Source organism: Garra rufa, unplaced genomic scaffold (genome assembly GCF_049309525.1).
Source record: "Garra rufa unplaced genomic scaffold, GarRuf1.0 hap1_unplaced_300, whole genome shotgun sequence".
In the NCBI taxonomy this organism is placed as follows: domain Eukaryota; kingdom Metazoa; phylum Chordata; class Actinopteri; order Cypriniformes; family Cyprinidae; genus Garra; species Garra rufa.
The window spans coordinates 1-16401 of NW_027394568.1; the positions used below are offsets into that span (position 1 = coordinate 1).

The 16401-nt window shown below is 35.4% G+C and overlaps 1 protein-coding gene across 1 annotated transcript; it reads left to right on the plus strand.

Annotated features, from left to right (window-relative positions):
• Positions 1-429: 429 nt before the first annotated feature.
• Positions 430-8447, plus strand: LOC141317091 (homeobox protein cut-like 2; the record flags this gene model as incomplete). Its single annotated transcript, XM_073832909.1, has 4 exons — positions 430-717; positions 1854-2042; positions 4147-4423; positions 7190-8447. Coding segments are annotated over 4 exons (1442 nt in total), but the record flags the coding sequence as incomplete, so codon positions are not given.
• Positions 8448-16401: the final 7954 nt, after the last annotated feature.

Sequence of the window (16401 nt, forward strand, 5' to 3'; positions counted from 1 at the left end):
TATAAAAATATAAATATAAATATATATATAAAACCAAAATTACTGAAGATATTTAATCTTGTGGGAAAAAATAGAAATAAAGTGAGTTTGTGCTTTAAAACAAGAACAATATCTGCCAATGTTATAAGTAAAATAAACTTCAAAATCAAAGGGAAAACAAAATATATTTTCTGAGCCCACTGACAGATATTTATCTTGTTTTAAGCATAAACTTACCTAATTTTGGCTATTTTGTAGGATGATTTTTTAATCTTGATATACGTGCATTTACTGGAAAACATATAAAAAATAAATACAAATAAAAAATACATTTTGCTGTGTGTTTTTGTTTCTAGTTGAAATCTTTTTTGACTAGTTTTATCATAGCTAATGAATGTAGAATGCCTCTGATTGTGAATACTCATATCATCTTTGGTTGTTGGTTCTCAGATAAGAGCCCCGTGACCACCCACTCGTCCCCATCCCCTCCTCCGAGTCCTGAAGACGGACACCCCAACATGACCCTGGAGCCCGTGAGTCTGGCTCTGGAGAGCAGCAAGGAGAACCAGCACCCACAGCACGTCGAGCCCCACGGAGGGAAGAGCACGCCGAGTATGATGGTCCCTCAGCAGCCCCACACGCCGCTGGGCATCCAGGAGCTGGTGGCCATGTCTCCGGAACTGGACACGTACGCCATCACCAAGAGAGTGAAGGAAGTGCTGACCGACAACAACTTAGGTGATTTACAGCACGACATACACGGCACTTTATAAATGCCAGCATTTGAAATGTGAAATTACCTTTTTTTTTTTTACATGCCCCTTTCAGAATCTGCCAAATGGTAATTATTTTACAAAAATAAGAGGGATCATACAAAATGCATGTTATTGTTTATTTAGTACTGACCTGAAAAAGATATTTCACATAAAAGCCAGTTTCCATACTGTGTTGTTACCTGAATGATCCACAGCTGTGTTTTTTTTGTTTAGCCATAGTCGCTCATGAGTATCTTGTTTGTCCTTTTTTTTTTGTTTAGTTTTTTTTCCAGCATTTTTGCGTATTTGATCCCTTTCCAGCAATGACTGTATGAATTTGAGATCCGTCTTTTCACACTGAGGACAACTGAGAGACTCATATGCAACTATTACAGTAGGTTCAAATGCTCACTGATGCTCCAGAAGGAAAAACCATGCATTAAGAGCCGGGGGTGAAAACTTTTAAACAGAATAGAGATGTGTACATTTTTCTTATTTTGCCTAAATATCTCTTTTTTTTTTTTTCCATTTAGTACTGCCCTTCAGAAGCGCCAGAAGATACTTACATGTTTCCCAAAAGACAAAATAAGTTAAATTTACCCTGATCTACAAATTCAAAAAGTTTTCACCCCCGGCTCTTAAAAAAACAAAGAATTTGTGGGACCTAATAGATTTTTTTCAGAAGAACAGCGGTCAGTTTAACTGTTCAGGACAAAAAAGGGACTCATGAACAACTATCACTAAACAAAAAAACACAGCTGTGGATCATTCAGGTAACAACACGGTATTAACAATCAAGGGGATGTAAACTTTTGAACGGGTCATTTTTATAGATTCAACTATTATTTCCTCTTGTGGACTGTATGTAAACATCTTTTATGTGAAATATTTTATTCAGGTCAGTACTAAATAAACAATAACAGGCATTTTGTATGATCCCTCTTATTTTGGTCAAATAATCAACATTTTTCAGATTCTGAAAGGGGGGTGTAAACTTTTGACCTCAACTCAGTTTTAAATCAATTGTTTGAAATGGACAATTTAAACTGATTCATATCGAATGTATATAAGGACTGTAGGCTAGAATTGGTAACTCTGTAAGTTTGTGTGTGTCTGCAGGTCAGCGTCTGTTTGGAGAGAGCATTCTGGGATTGACTCAGGGTTCAGTGTCTGACCTGCTGTCCAGGCCGAAGCCCTGGCATAAGCTCAGTCTGAAGGGCCGCGAGCCATTTGTCCGCATGCAGCTGTGGCTCAACGACCCGCATAATGTCGACAAACTCAGAGATGTCAAGAAAATGGAGAAGAAAGGTAAGAGAACAGACATTTTTTCAGTGATTCTATGTTGTTTCATTTTTTGATCTACTGTAAATAACACATTTTATTAGTAGGTTAGATATAATTAGAGAGGTCCAATGTTATTTTAGTGTTATTTATACACTTATTTATATATTATGTCTTTTAGATGTTGTTATAGTTAACTAAAATGATTCAAAATGATTTTCTGTTAATAAAATAAAGCTTAAAATAAAACATACATATTAGAATAAAAACATTTAAAAAAAACAACAAATGTGCTGATGTACGTAAATAGTATTTATTCATATTTAGTTGTTTATTTTTAATTTCGATTTTATGTGGTTTTGTCATTTTTATGCATTCATTTTTTGTTTTGTTTTTAATTTTAGTTTTAAGTTAGAGAGTTTAAGTAAGATTAATTTTATATGTTTTTTATCATTTTTATTTTTTAATATTTCTATATAGTTTTACTAAATTTTATTTTAGTGTTATTAATTTTTTAAAAATGTAACTTAATTTAATAACTAAACTTATTTACATTTTTGTTTATTTTTCAGACAGTGTTATAAGTGTTGGTGTTGTTTATATAATTTTTTTTATATACTATTATAGTATTTAATATTTGGAATCGACTTTTATTATTATATTTTCAGTGTGATTAAAAAACTCTATTTATTATTATTAATTTATTATAATTTATATTATTATACACATACTATGTAGTGAGACCTATTGTTATTTTAGTGTTGTTTATATACTATTTATTATTTATTCACTATTAAAAATATGTATTTATTTTTCATTTTAAATTAGCTTTTTGTTTTATTTTTATTTTTATTATTTTTATTTTATTTTTTATTTTTGTATTTTTATTTCAGTTTAAGTTAGAGAGTTTAAGTAAGATTAATTTTATGTTTTCAGAATTGTTATTTTTTAATATTTCTATATAGTTTTAATACATTTTATTTTAGTGTTATTAATATTTAATTACAACTAAACTTATTTAATTTTTTGTTTATTTTTCAGACAGTGTTATAAGTGTTGATGTTGTTTATAGATATATTTTTTTATATACTATTATAGTATTTAATATTTGGAATTGACTTTTATTATTATATTTTCAGTGTCATTAAAAAACTATATTTATTATTATTAATTTATTATTACAGCTTAAACTTAATTATTTCAGTTATTGTTTATTTTTAGACCATAATTGGATTTCTTATATTACACATACTGTGTAGTGAGACCCATTGATATTTTAGTGTTGTTAATATACTATTTATTATTTATTCACTATTACATATATTTATTTATTTTTCATTTTAAATTTTATTTTTTTTAATTCGTATTTTAATTCCAGTTTAAGTTAGAGAGTTTAAGTAAGATTAATTTTCAGAATTTTTAATTTTTTATATCTCTATATAGTTTTAATCAATTTTATTTTAGTGTTATTAATTTTTAATTACAACTTAAACTTATTTAAAAGTTTTGTTTATTTTTCAGACAATGTTATAAGTGTTGGTGTTATGTAAAAAAAAATGTATAGACTATTATAGTATTTAATATTTGGAATTGGCTTTTATTATTATATTTTCCGTGTTATTTTTCATTTTAGTTGAAGTTTTAGTAATGTTATGTCCATTTAGCATTTTCTTTTTGCACTTTTTGTTTTATTTCAGCATTTCAACGTAGTTTAAATCATTCTTTTATTGTGGTTTTAATTTGTCAAGTCAAGTCACCTTCATTTCTACAGCACTTTTAACAATACAGATTGTGTCACAGCAGCTCTACAGTATTAAATAAGAAAATAGTGTGTCAATAATGCACAACAGTAAACACTCATTTTTTTTTAGTAAAAGGCAGTTCATCATTGAATTCAGTGATGTTTAGTGATTTTAGCATTTCAACTTCTTTCACCATCTTTATGCAGTTTTAATGACTTTTTATTGTAGTTTAAGTTATATATCAATTTTAGCATTTCAACTTGAGCAGTTTTAATGTTATATTATGCATAAGTCACTCCCTGCGAAGATCCAGTTGATCAGAATTTGTAAAGCTATCTTTAGTAGCTAACTGCTTTAATACAGAATGTATCTGTCTTGGTTTTCTCCAGCATATCTGAAAAGGCGATACGGTCTGCTGAGTCCTGGCTCAGACAGCGATTCCCCCGGCGCTCATTCAGACTGCATCAGTCCGGGTCTGACCCCACTGGAGCTCTGCCCCTTCAGCCAGGCCAAGAAACCCCGCGTGGTGCTGGCGGCCGAGGAAAAGGAGGCTCTGAGGAAGGCGTATCTTCAGGAGCCGTATCCATCTCAGCACACCATCGAGATGCTGGCGGCCCAACTCAACCTCAAAACCAACACCGTCATCAACTGGTTCCACAACTACAGGTCCGAATCCACTATGCTCTGGTACTTACTTCATAAAGGATGCCTAGATAAATTACTAAAGTTGTGTCTGAACTTTTGTTAATGTTTGAAACTTTTAATGGGAGTTTGGCTCCACCTGCTGGATAATTAGGGAACTAAAAATCGAGAGACAACTACATCTCTACAGCACTAATAGTGGCATAAACTTCTGACATACCCCTACATTTCAGATTTTCTTTTTTTTTTCCAATGACTCCTTTAATCTCCTCAATCACAACCTCAAAGCACATTTTGTAGGATGTAGTATCCCACAATTAAAAGCTCTTGAACTGAAATTGAAAGCAGCAATGAGCCATATTTCTTATTCGATCCAAATGTTAAGGCATTTTATTAAGAAATTTGATTTAAAGTTAGATTTGCTGAATTACACATGCATGTAGTGAGATCCTTTTTGTTCATTCGAATTAGTTTTTGTTTCTATATAGCTATCTTGTTATATATAGCTGTACTTATTTTTAGTTTCAGCTTTAGTTTTAGTAATTTTAGCATTTTCACTTATTTCAGATACAAATTTCCAAGATAAAATTTACATTTTGAATTTCTTTATTTAGTATCATTATTTAATTTTATTTCAACATTTCAATTGCTGATTTATTTATTATTCTTTAAATATGTTAAATTAGTTTTCATTTTTTAGTTTTCTTATTTCAATTTCAGTTTATGTTTTATAAATGTTTGTTTTCATAATTAGTTTTTTATATATTTCAATTTTATTCTAACATATTTTATGTGCTTTTGTTCATTTTTATTAGTTTTTGTTTATATATAGCTATCTTTTTGTATATAGCTATAATTATTTTTTGTTTCAGCTTTAGTTTTAGTAATATTAGAATTTCCACTTACAAATTTCCAAGAATTTATTTAAATTCCAAGAAATTATTTAATTTTTTATTTAAAAAAAAATGTATTATACTTATTTTAAATTAGTTTTTATTTTTATTTTTCTTATTTCAATTTCAGTTTAAGTTTTATAAGTTTTTTTTATATTTCAATATTATTCTAACATATTTTATGTGCTTTTGTTCATTTTTATTAGTTTTTGTTTCATTTAAATATTTATATATAGCTTTAATTATTTTTTGTTTTAGTTTTAGTAATTTTAGCATTTCCACTTATTTATTTCTCTGAAGGGCTAATTTGTTTTATTTATTTATTTAGTTAGTTAGTTTAGTTAGAGTTACACTTGTTTTTTTATATTTCTATTCAATTTTAATTCATTTTTATTTTAGTTGTATTAATTTTCTAGTTAAACTTTAACAAATTTTATGTGCTTTTGTTCTTTCGTATTAGTTTTTGTTTCTATATAGCTATCTTTTTGTATATAGCTATAATTATTTGTTGTTTCAGCTTTAGTTTTAGTCATTTTTAGTATTCCTACTTATTTATTTCAGATACAGATTTCCAAAATAAAATTTCAAATTTTCATTTCTTTATTTAATAGTATTATTTAATTTTATTTCAACATATAACTCATTGATTTATTTATTAATTTTTGAATATTTTTATTTATTAGTTTTCTTTTTTCAATTTCAGTTTAAGTTTTATAAATGTTTATGTTTTCATAATTAGTTTTTTATATTTTATGTGCTTTTGTTCATTTTTATTAGTTTTTGTTTCATTTAAATATTTATATATAGCTTTAATTATTTTTTGTTTTAGTTTTAGTAATTTTAGCATTTCCACTTATTTATTTCTCTGAAGGGCTAATTTGTTTTATTTATTTAGTTAGTTTAGTTTAGTTAGAGTTACACTTGTTTTTTTTATATTTCTATATAATTTTAATTCATTTTTATTTTAGTTGTATTAATTTTCTAGTTAAACTTTAACGAATTTTATGTGCTTTTGTTCTTTCGTATTAGTTTTTGTTTCTATATAGCTATCTTTTTGTATATAGCTATAATTATTTGTTGTTTCAGCTTTAGTTTTAGTCATTTTTAGTATTCCTACTTATTTATTTCAGATACAGATTTCCAAAATAAAATTTCTAATTTTCATTTCTTTATTTAATAGTATTATTTAATTTTATTTCAACTCATTGATTTATTTATTAATTTTTGAATATTTTTATTTATTAGTTTTCTTATATCAATTTCAGTTTAAGTTTTATAAATGTTTATGTTTTCATAATTGTTTTTTTTATATATTTCAATATTATTCGAACAAATTGTATGTGCTTTTGTTAATTTTTGTTAGTTTTTGTTTCATTTAAATATTTCGATATAGCTTTAATTATTTATATTTTAGCTTTATTTCCACTTATTTCAGATACAAATTTACAAGATAAAATTTCAAATTTCAATTTTTTTATTTAATATTATTTTATTTCAACATATCAATTACTGATTTATTTATTATTCTGTAAATATTTTAAATTAGTTTTCATTTTTTAGTTTTCTTATATCAATTTCAGTTTAAGTTTTATGAATTTCATACATTTATACGTTTCAATATTATTTTAACATTTTATTTGTGCTTTTGTACATTTTTGTTTCATTTAAATATTTCTATATAATATTTATTTTTTATTTCAGCTTTAGTTTTAGTAATTTTAGCATTTCCACTTTTTACAAAATTTTAAATTTAAATTTGTTCATCTAAAATTTATATAAAATTTTATTTCAGTTACAGATTTTTAAAAAAAATTGTTTTAGTTGCAAATAACAACTAAAACTACTAAAAATAAATACAATAACTGTATTGACTGTTTTATCGTCTTCCTCTTAACAGGTCCCGTATGCGGCGAGAGGTCCTGATGGAGGGCCTCCAAGACAACGACACGGACGCCGAACACAACAACTACTCCCCGCTGACGTCCCACAGCCCCGCGTCCGACCGCGACGACAGAAAGCAGCCGTCGGCCGTCCGCAGCCGCCCTCTGAGCGCCGGCCCGCGTCGCTTCGCCGTCAAACGGGAGTCCGGCGAACCGGACGAAGACGAAGAGCTCCGTCTGCGGCAGGCCAAGTGCTTCTCCGTCGGCGTCCAGTTCGGCCAGCTCAAAGGCGACCCGGAAACGGCCCTCCGCGTCAAAGACGAGGAGCCGCAGAGGAACAGCCACGAGGCCGAGGAGCTGGAGAAGTCGCCCGAGGATCCCGTCAGCTTCAAGGCTTCGTCCGAACCGTCCCGCAGCAGCCTGGAGGTGTCGCTCAACTCGCCCTCCGCCGCGTCCTCGCCCGGCCTCATGATGTCCGTGTCCCCCGTCCCGTCCTCGTCGGCCCCCATCTCCCCTTCGCCGCCCAACCCGCCGGCCCCGAGCCATCATCACCCGCCGGCCTACGGCCTGGAGTCGCCCTCGCTCAACTCCAAACTCAACAAAAGCACTCAGAGACGCAACGAGAAGATGGCCAACCTCAACAACATCATCCATCGCCTGGAGCGGGCCGCCAACCGCGAGGAGACGCTCGAGTGGGAGTTCTAGGGATCCGAAGATCGTAAGCGTCCCATATTTATAAACTCGTTTTAGGTATTTTGATAAAGTCACTTTGGATCCTACGTCGCAGCACTAGCTGGTTTTGAGGAGCGTTAACGTAGCGGTGTCATGAAATGCACACTGACGTCTTGTAGATTGCCACTGGGTGAGATTATTAAATAAAAGACCTCTGTCTTAAGCCATCAAAAAGCACTACTTATTTAAAAACGAAGAAAAAAAAAAACAAGAGAGAGACAATGACCAAATTTGCTAATTTTTGAATAGCAGTTTTTCAACTTTTGTCTGTAAGACGGGACAGCGAAGTCAAGTGACGTGCGACAGCTTCACGTTGACCGAGGGATAGTCCTAAAAGACTCTAAATAGTGAACATTGCATATGTATTTAGTTTCTTGGTGACATGTTTTGGATCTTTTGTTATACAAGCGTACAACGTGTGATTGTGTGTGTTGTAGAAATCGTCTGCAATAGCCTTCTCTGAACAAAGATGTAGCATGGAACATAATTTACCCTCTATTTCCTCTCTAGATAGTAACCTGTGATATACTTGAGTGATACTATAAAAAGAGAAAAACGGCAAAAAACAAGAAAAAAGGAAATGTTAAAAAAAAGTCGGTACGACGGTAGATGCATTTTTTGATTTCGTGAACGTGTCATTTTTTTTGGTTTTGTTTGTATTTTCTTTTTGGGTCGGATACTTTGAGGTTTTACACCAGAGCTCTTGTGCGCAGTTTACGCACTGCAAAAAATCGTTTTCTTACTCTGAATATTCTTACGTCAAGATGAATTTACAAGAGAAGCATTTAAGTTTTATGAAAGATTAATTCAAATTCAAAGTGAAAAATATCTGTCATTGGCATAAGAAAACAAGGCTTGATATCAAGTAATTTTGCTTCTTTAGTTGAAACATTCATCAAATTTAAGTAAGTTTTTTTCTTTAAAAAAGAAAAAATCTATCATTGGAGTAAGACAAATAATATTGTTTTGCATTCATTCTTGTTATAAGTCACCATTTTTCTATTTTTAGGCATAAACTTGGGATAAGGAAATATTGTTTGCTTTTGATATAAATCTGTGAAATAATTTTTTCTTGCCTCATTGGCCATTTTTTTTTTGTTTGTTTTAAGCATAAACTAACTCAGGTGAAAAATGTATTAATTATTCAGTCTTTTTTCCAGTATGAATATCTAAACACACTTAAATTAAGATAATAAATAAATAAATAAATAAATAAAAAATCATCATGAAAAAAAATTCAACAAAATTAAGTTTTAATAATTAAGCCAAAGTTATTTATTATTATTATTATTTTTTTTAAACAAGGCTTAAGTAAGTTTGGTTTTCAGGAAAACGAGAAAAAATATTAGTGAGATAAGAAAATCTTGTTTTGCCTTTGATATAAATCTTTGGGGGGAAAAAATTCTTACCCCATTGGCAGATTTTTTTCTTGTTTTAATTATTTAAACTATTAAAACATGTTTAACTATTAAACTAACTTAAATAAAGAATTAATCAATTAAAATTTTTTTTTAATTGAGTTCATGCCTAAAACAAGACCAAATATGTCAGCGTGGTAATAAAAAAAAATTGTAATTCAATTTTAATTAAATGTATTTTTCTTAACCCACTAACTGATATTTTTCTTATTTTAAGCATAAACTTTTTTTTTTTTCAGAAAAATCCAACTAATATCTTTTCTAAGATTTTCTTTTCTTAGTCATTTTGCCTATCAATTGAAACATTGATCAAAATTATAATAATAAACTCACTTAAGTGAAAAAAATCATCAATTAATCAAAAAATCATTAAGAATTAAGTAAGTTTATGCTTAAAACAAGACAAAATATGTCAGTGGGGTAAATGTTCCCTTTGAATTGAATTTATTTTTCCTAACCCACTGACAGATACTTTTCATTTTTAAGTTTAATTATTAACTCTAATAATGAATGATTATTTTTGTTTATGTATTTATTTTTCTTAAACCATTTTGCTTCTCAAATTGTATTCTTCTATAGGCTAAGACAAATAATTTAGTTTTCTCTTTGAATTAATTGTATTTTTCTTCCACTGACAGATATTTGTTCTTGTTTTAAATATAAACTCACTTCTTTTTAAGAAAAGAACACTTAAGGTGCTTCACGATGCCATAGAAGGACTTTTTTTGTTTTGTTTAAATGGTTCCATAAAGAACCTTTCATCTCTGAAGAACCTTTCTGTTTCGCAAAAGGTTCTTTGTGTTAAAAGAACGTTTTTTAAATTATAAAAAGGTAATAAAGAGATGGTTCTTTAAACAACCTTTAACTGAATGGTTCATTTTGGAACCCAAAATGGTTCTTCTATGGCATTGCTGTGAAGAAGAAGAGTGAAGACGTCATTTGCTTCTCAAGTAAATGTATCTTGATTTAAGATTTTGAAAGATATTTTAAATGGAAAACACTGAGTAATACACTCTTTTTTTGCAGTGCACATCTCAATAATTGATCACACATGTACCTCACTGTCTTGATGAGCTGGTCTCACACAAACACACACAGGCCAGTGCACTTCCTATAACATGGTTTTCCGCCCAAAGGTTTGGATCTAATGTAAGCCTCAAAGACCAGCGACTGGTGGGGTGGGACGGGTTTTTCACGGGGAATTGTTAGCATGCATATGTTTTAAACTGATGAGTGATGCAGTCGTGGTCTCGGGTGGCCAGAAACATGCCGCACTTGTATTTTCTCATTCTGTGTTTCCTCCCACATGAGAGTCGTGCGTCCCTGCGGACGTCCTCCGACCGTTCCTCCTCCGACCTCGTGTCCGACTTGAGGACATGAGGTTCCTGTGGAGACTGACTGTATGGTGGTGTCACACTTTATGTTCAGGTCATTTTAGAATTCTTAAGACATATTTTAGCAGGGAGTTTAAAGTAAATGCACTTACGATTAATTCATGACATTCTGGATATCAGATGAGAATCTGTTTTAGTGTGCTTTAATTGTTTATTTGGTATCCCATGAGCACTTGGTCTACTTTGCTGTATTTTAGTGGTTTTGATACTTATTTCCAGGTGCTCTTTCTACTGCAGGAGATCAAGTTCACTGAAGTTTTATTTCATATTAAAAGGACGAAAACAGACTCTACGCAAGTGTGCAAACGCAGGTGTGAATGCTTGGTTAGTGCATTGCAAGCAGTTTTATTTTATTTTGTATTATTTTATTATTGATTTTTTTTTCCTTTATTTTATTTTAAATAAAATAAAATAAATTTTAATTCTATATAATTTTTATTTTATTATGTTTTATTTTAAAATGTATTTATTTATTTTATTTAAATTACTATAAATATTGCTATTTATATTTAAATATTACTATTTAAATTCTATTTGATTTGAATTTTATTATTTAATTAAATATTTAATTTAAATTAATTGTATTTTATTTTTATTTGATTTAAAACTTAATTTATTTCAACATTTTCTATTTATTTCTTATTTGATTCAAATTGTATTTTATTATTTTGTATTTTATTTACATAAAATTATATCTTGTATAATTTTTTATAATTTTATAATTTTATTTTTATTAATTGTTTTATTTTATTAAAATACATTTACCTGCATTTAATTTTTTAATTTTATTAAATTTAATTTTATTGTAATTTTATTTTCTTGTTTTATGTTTAAAAATAATAATTTAATTTTAATTAAAAAATAAGTTATTTTATTTTATTTAAATAATAAAAAAGCATGCATAATGTTTACCTGACAGGTATATTTGAAAGAAAGGGCATGAAATTGAGCTTAGCAAAATGTTTGACATTTAAAGTTGTGATACTCAAGGGGGCGACAGAGTTTCCTTCACTGCAAGAAAATGTAATGTACTTGATTTGCAAAATTAGGTCTTGTTTTCTCAAAGGATCATCAAAATATAATGAGTTTCTGCTTAAAACAATAATAAAAAAATTCTGTCAGTGAGGTAAGCATAATATATATTAAAAATTGTATTATCTACTTGACAGCTAAGCATAACGTCACTTAATTTTAATGAATGTTTCAGCAAACAAGACTTAATAGTCATTTTGCATCTCAAGTAAATGTATCTTGATTTATTGTTGATTTCTAGACAGAAATACAGAGTTAAAAAAAATTGCAGTGCAATAAAAAGTAAAATATCTCCCACTAGGTATTTTCACCTCTAATTATAATAAAACAGGAAAACGTCTCAGGTTACGTATGTAACCCTAGTTCCCTGAGAATAGGGAACGAGACACTGCGTCCTCTAGAGGGCGCTTTTGGGGAACGCTGCAGCGTGCCTCGAGTCTGAAGAATGCATAGAAAAACTACATGAAATGGCCGGCGCCAGCGTATGACGTCACCGCGGCGCGTCAGTCGCTGCCGTTGCGTCACTACCGGGCGACCATAACATAAAGAGGCGCCCGTGCAACACAATACATCTTCAAAGTCTGAAGCTTTATCGTCCGAAGCATGGCGAAGAAGCCTAGAGGACGCAGTGTCTCGTTCCCTATTCTCAGGGAACTAGGGTTACATACGTAACCTGAGACGTTCCCTTCCGAAGGGAACTCTCACTGCGTCCTCTAGAGGGCGCTTTTGGGGAACGGTATACCAACACTGCCATGCTGAGGGGAGTGCATGCTAAGCCAGCGAGCACTAAGCAACAATTCTGAGAGGAATTGCCCCTACTAGGACGTGGTGACGGCTGTCAAAACGTTACCCCTCCCGGCCAGAGGCCTGACCTGTTACCCACTTACCAGACTGGGTAGAACCCAGGGCACAGCTCAGGCTTGGAATTATAGTAATTCCTTCTGAGGGAAACGGCTAAGCTTCGATGGAAACTTAGACTTGTCAGAACCAGAAACTACCGCAACATAGGGCCTAGTTCCCTCAGGAACTGGCTCCCATATGAGGGCAGAAACCTGTCCTGGGTCCGTTCAAAGGGCCACTAGTAGTGGCGCGCCCTAATAGTGGATGGTCAGCAGACATCAGCTAAGATATCAAAGGAGTCGAACCCAGGGAACCGGGGTTGTGAGCCGACTCCAATAGATGGGAACAAGGCAAAACGTGTGACCCATACCAAAAAGGGATTTAAAAGAGGAACCCAAACTTGGTGGGAACCTACCAACACGTGGATTTTATAGAAGTGCCCCAGGTGTGTGTGCACTTACCACACTTGTGGTTTTAACTGGAAGACGCCCAGGCATAGCGTGGGACGCTTACCGACATGATCGGATTTAAGGAGAGTGTTTTCCCAGAGGGTTTCACTATCAGCTCCATGCCGTCTGAAGAGACGGAAAGGGGATAACCCTGAAGGTGAGGGGATTGCCACACTAACCCTCCCCTGGACAGAAGCTCGCAAGCTATCTGTCAACAGAGAAGAACATGGAGCTGAGACCATCCTGCAATAGTGGACGACAGTGGAGGACAAAAATCCTGACCCTGATCCACAGGGAGAATCGCTTCTCCAGAAGGGGGCACTGCTGTCTTTTTAGGGAACCCTTAATGAAAAGGGGAAGCGTGCACAGCCCGGTCCACGCGACCTGTATGAAGGTCTGGCAATCTCACGAAGGTGGGTTGGCGCTCATAGAAGACCCTTCCCAGAAGGGGAGCTGCACAACCGAACAGGAGCGAATGCTCTCACTGTTACCCTTCATAGAGGGGAGCATACATCCAGAATAAAGGCTGGAGAGTAGAAACCTGAAGCATGAAGGTCAAGCTCCTACCCTGGGAAACAGGGAGGAGAACTTGGCCACCAAGGAGTGGTGCTCTTATAAGTGAACCCTGGAAAGGGGGCACGCCAACATCCTTGTAGCAGGTCCATAACTCTCAAAGGTCTGTCCCTGGTAGATTCCTACCCTCAGGAGGGAGGAAGCATTCAGTCCTGGGAAGTTGCTCTGAAGGAAACCCTGAATTAGGGGAGCTCAGGTCCGTTCCAGCAATCCTGCGCACAGGGAGGAACGTGAGCTCTTAACCTTAACAAACCCATTCCTCAGAAGGGGGAGCACTCAGTCCTGGGAAGTTGCTCTGAAGGAAACCCTGGATTAGGGGAGCTCAGGTCCGTTCCAGCAATCCTGCGCACAGGGAGGAACGTGAGCTCTTAACCTTAACAAACCCATTCCTCAGAAAGGGGAGCACTGTTTGCCTTGAAAGTTTCTGGGAAGCTCCGAAATGAATAAGGGCAGCTTCCTAGTTCAGACACTTCGTAAACCTTTCCTCAGAAAGGGAAGTGGAACTAGGCCTGGGGAGCGAGAATCGATCCTAAAGTGACGGCTTTCTAAGGTGTTAAACACCGAAGGATGCTCAAACCCTCTGTAGGGGAGACATTCGACAGCCTGGGTGTAGATCCTACATCAAGTGCTGCTTCAGCCCTCAGGCTTAGAATGAGGCGACTTGGAGAGAGTCTCAAAGTAGCGCTCAGATAAAAACCCCTTTCCTCAGAAAGGGGAGCGCACACCGAGAATCAAGACCCCAGCTGGAAAGCGTGTCACCAGGTGGTGCTCAAATAAAAAGCCTTTTCCGCAGAAAAGGGAGCAACCAAACCTGCTCCGAGTCCGCAGCGAGCACTCCGGACTGCTGGTACTCCTATGTAAGTGAACACCTGTCTCAACAGGTGTAGACACTCAGTTTCCATAGAAACCGTATTTAGGAGAGGACACGAAGCGGATCCTCGCACGCAGGCCGTCTGCAACAGAGTTAAACATACTAGTGCAATCTTAAATATAAATATCTTAAGATGCTTACCTAGGGAGAAAGGAAAAATTTCCTTTTGCTCGTTTAACCACTGAAGGGAGAAGCCCGATTGTGCTGGAACGAGTGTTGTGTAGACGGACACCACCATACAACCGGAAGGGAGGGGTGCTCCGTTGAGATGTTTCCACATTCCTTTTCTGAGGGAAAAACACAACACGCAACCCAAACCCTGCAGGCAACACGCCTATCCAGCCATAAGGGGGGCGTAACTAGGGAGTTATGCTCCTGTCTCAACAGGACATAAGTCTACACTAGGCCTGCAAAGGACAGCATAAGCATACCAAGGGCAAACCTAAGAAAAACTTAGGGAGCTTACCTTGAAGAGGACAGAGGTCCTATGTGTAATATATGCTGTAAGGGTTGATTTACCGCACAGCCTGTGGAGTGGAGAGGGCAAACACTGCCGTAACCTTAATCCATAGGATCAGAGGGGGCGTCTGCCGTAGACTCGTCGTATTTCTTCTGTGAATAGAGAAAAACATACACAGGTCTGAGACAGTATGAAGTTCCTTCACGTAAAAAATGGATCATACTCACCCATTTAAAAGCATCCTGTTTCATAGAAAGAGGCGGGGTTTTTTTTTTTTTTTTCAGAGACCGCCTGATTCCAGACCGTCCGAAAATTAGGGTTCTATACAGGTAGAACCCCCAAAGGACATCATGGGTCCGGGGAGTGCAGGAAGCTTAAATGGAGACAGGGGAATTAATATGGCGACCCGACTGGACCGAGGGAAGGAGAGGTATTACTCTGACCCCTGCGAGAATTTTGTCTCGCTTGGATGACTTCCCTGAAATCCTGTCTGTCACCTCTCGATCCGCGTCGCCTCCTAGACCTGCTCGCAGGCGGGGGAGGAGCGCGGGATGCAACACTAGCCTTCTGCACCTACCTCCGTTCCTCAGAAGGAGGCGGAGCAGGACCCCTGTGGTGTTCGGGCTAATACCTGGACCTTCGAGGGATAAAGGATTTTTCAGCAGATCGGCTGGGTAGGCTTGGAGCACTGCCATGGTGTGCAGTGCACCCACCGCCTGACCTGCTGCTGCATACGCTCTGCCGTTCAGCAGGGCCGGAGAAGGCAGAGAGGGAGTCTTGAGAGAGAAAGCCCGCCCTGTGGAGAGATAGCATCTCTTCCACAAGGGGCGTCCTCTCATAGCCGTGGTCGCGCAAACCCTCGATACTAGCATAGTTCGCAATGGACGAACTATGAATGCGCGCCGCGTACGGCTTTTTCCAGACCCTCTCGATTTCAGTATGAAGATCGGGAAGGAATGGGAGACTCACCAGAGCTGGATGGTTATGGCCTGAAAAGATATCGCTCGTCAAGGCGACCCCGCGGCGCTATCTTTCTAGCCCGCTTCCACAGCAGGACAAGCCTGGCCGTGGTGCGGTCCATAACCTCTGGCAGCTCTTCGTATGCAGGGCAGGAAGGTAGAGAGGATTCAGCCTCAGCGTCTTCATCCATCTCTAGCATTTCCTGCTCTTCTTGGGTGGAACCCAAAAGAGCACTTGCTCCTGGATCTGATGACGTCAGCGATAACGCACCATCATCAGCTAGGAGCCTGTCGTCGTCTCCGGCTGGCGAGAGAGAGAGACCCCTCTCAAGATCGTCAGCCAGTTCCACTTGCGAGCCCCACGAGCTCAGTTTCCTCCGTGCCTCGGCAACGGCAGGACCCGAACCGCGAGGGGCAAGTGGACGCTCATCTTTCCTCAGAAAGAGAGACAGACGAGACCGGAGCTTCTTCATAGAGAAGCGCTCATAATGTATACACAAT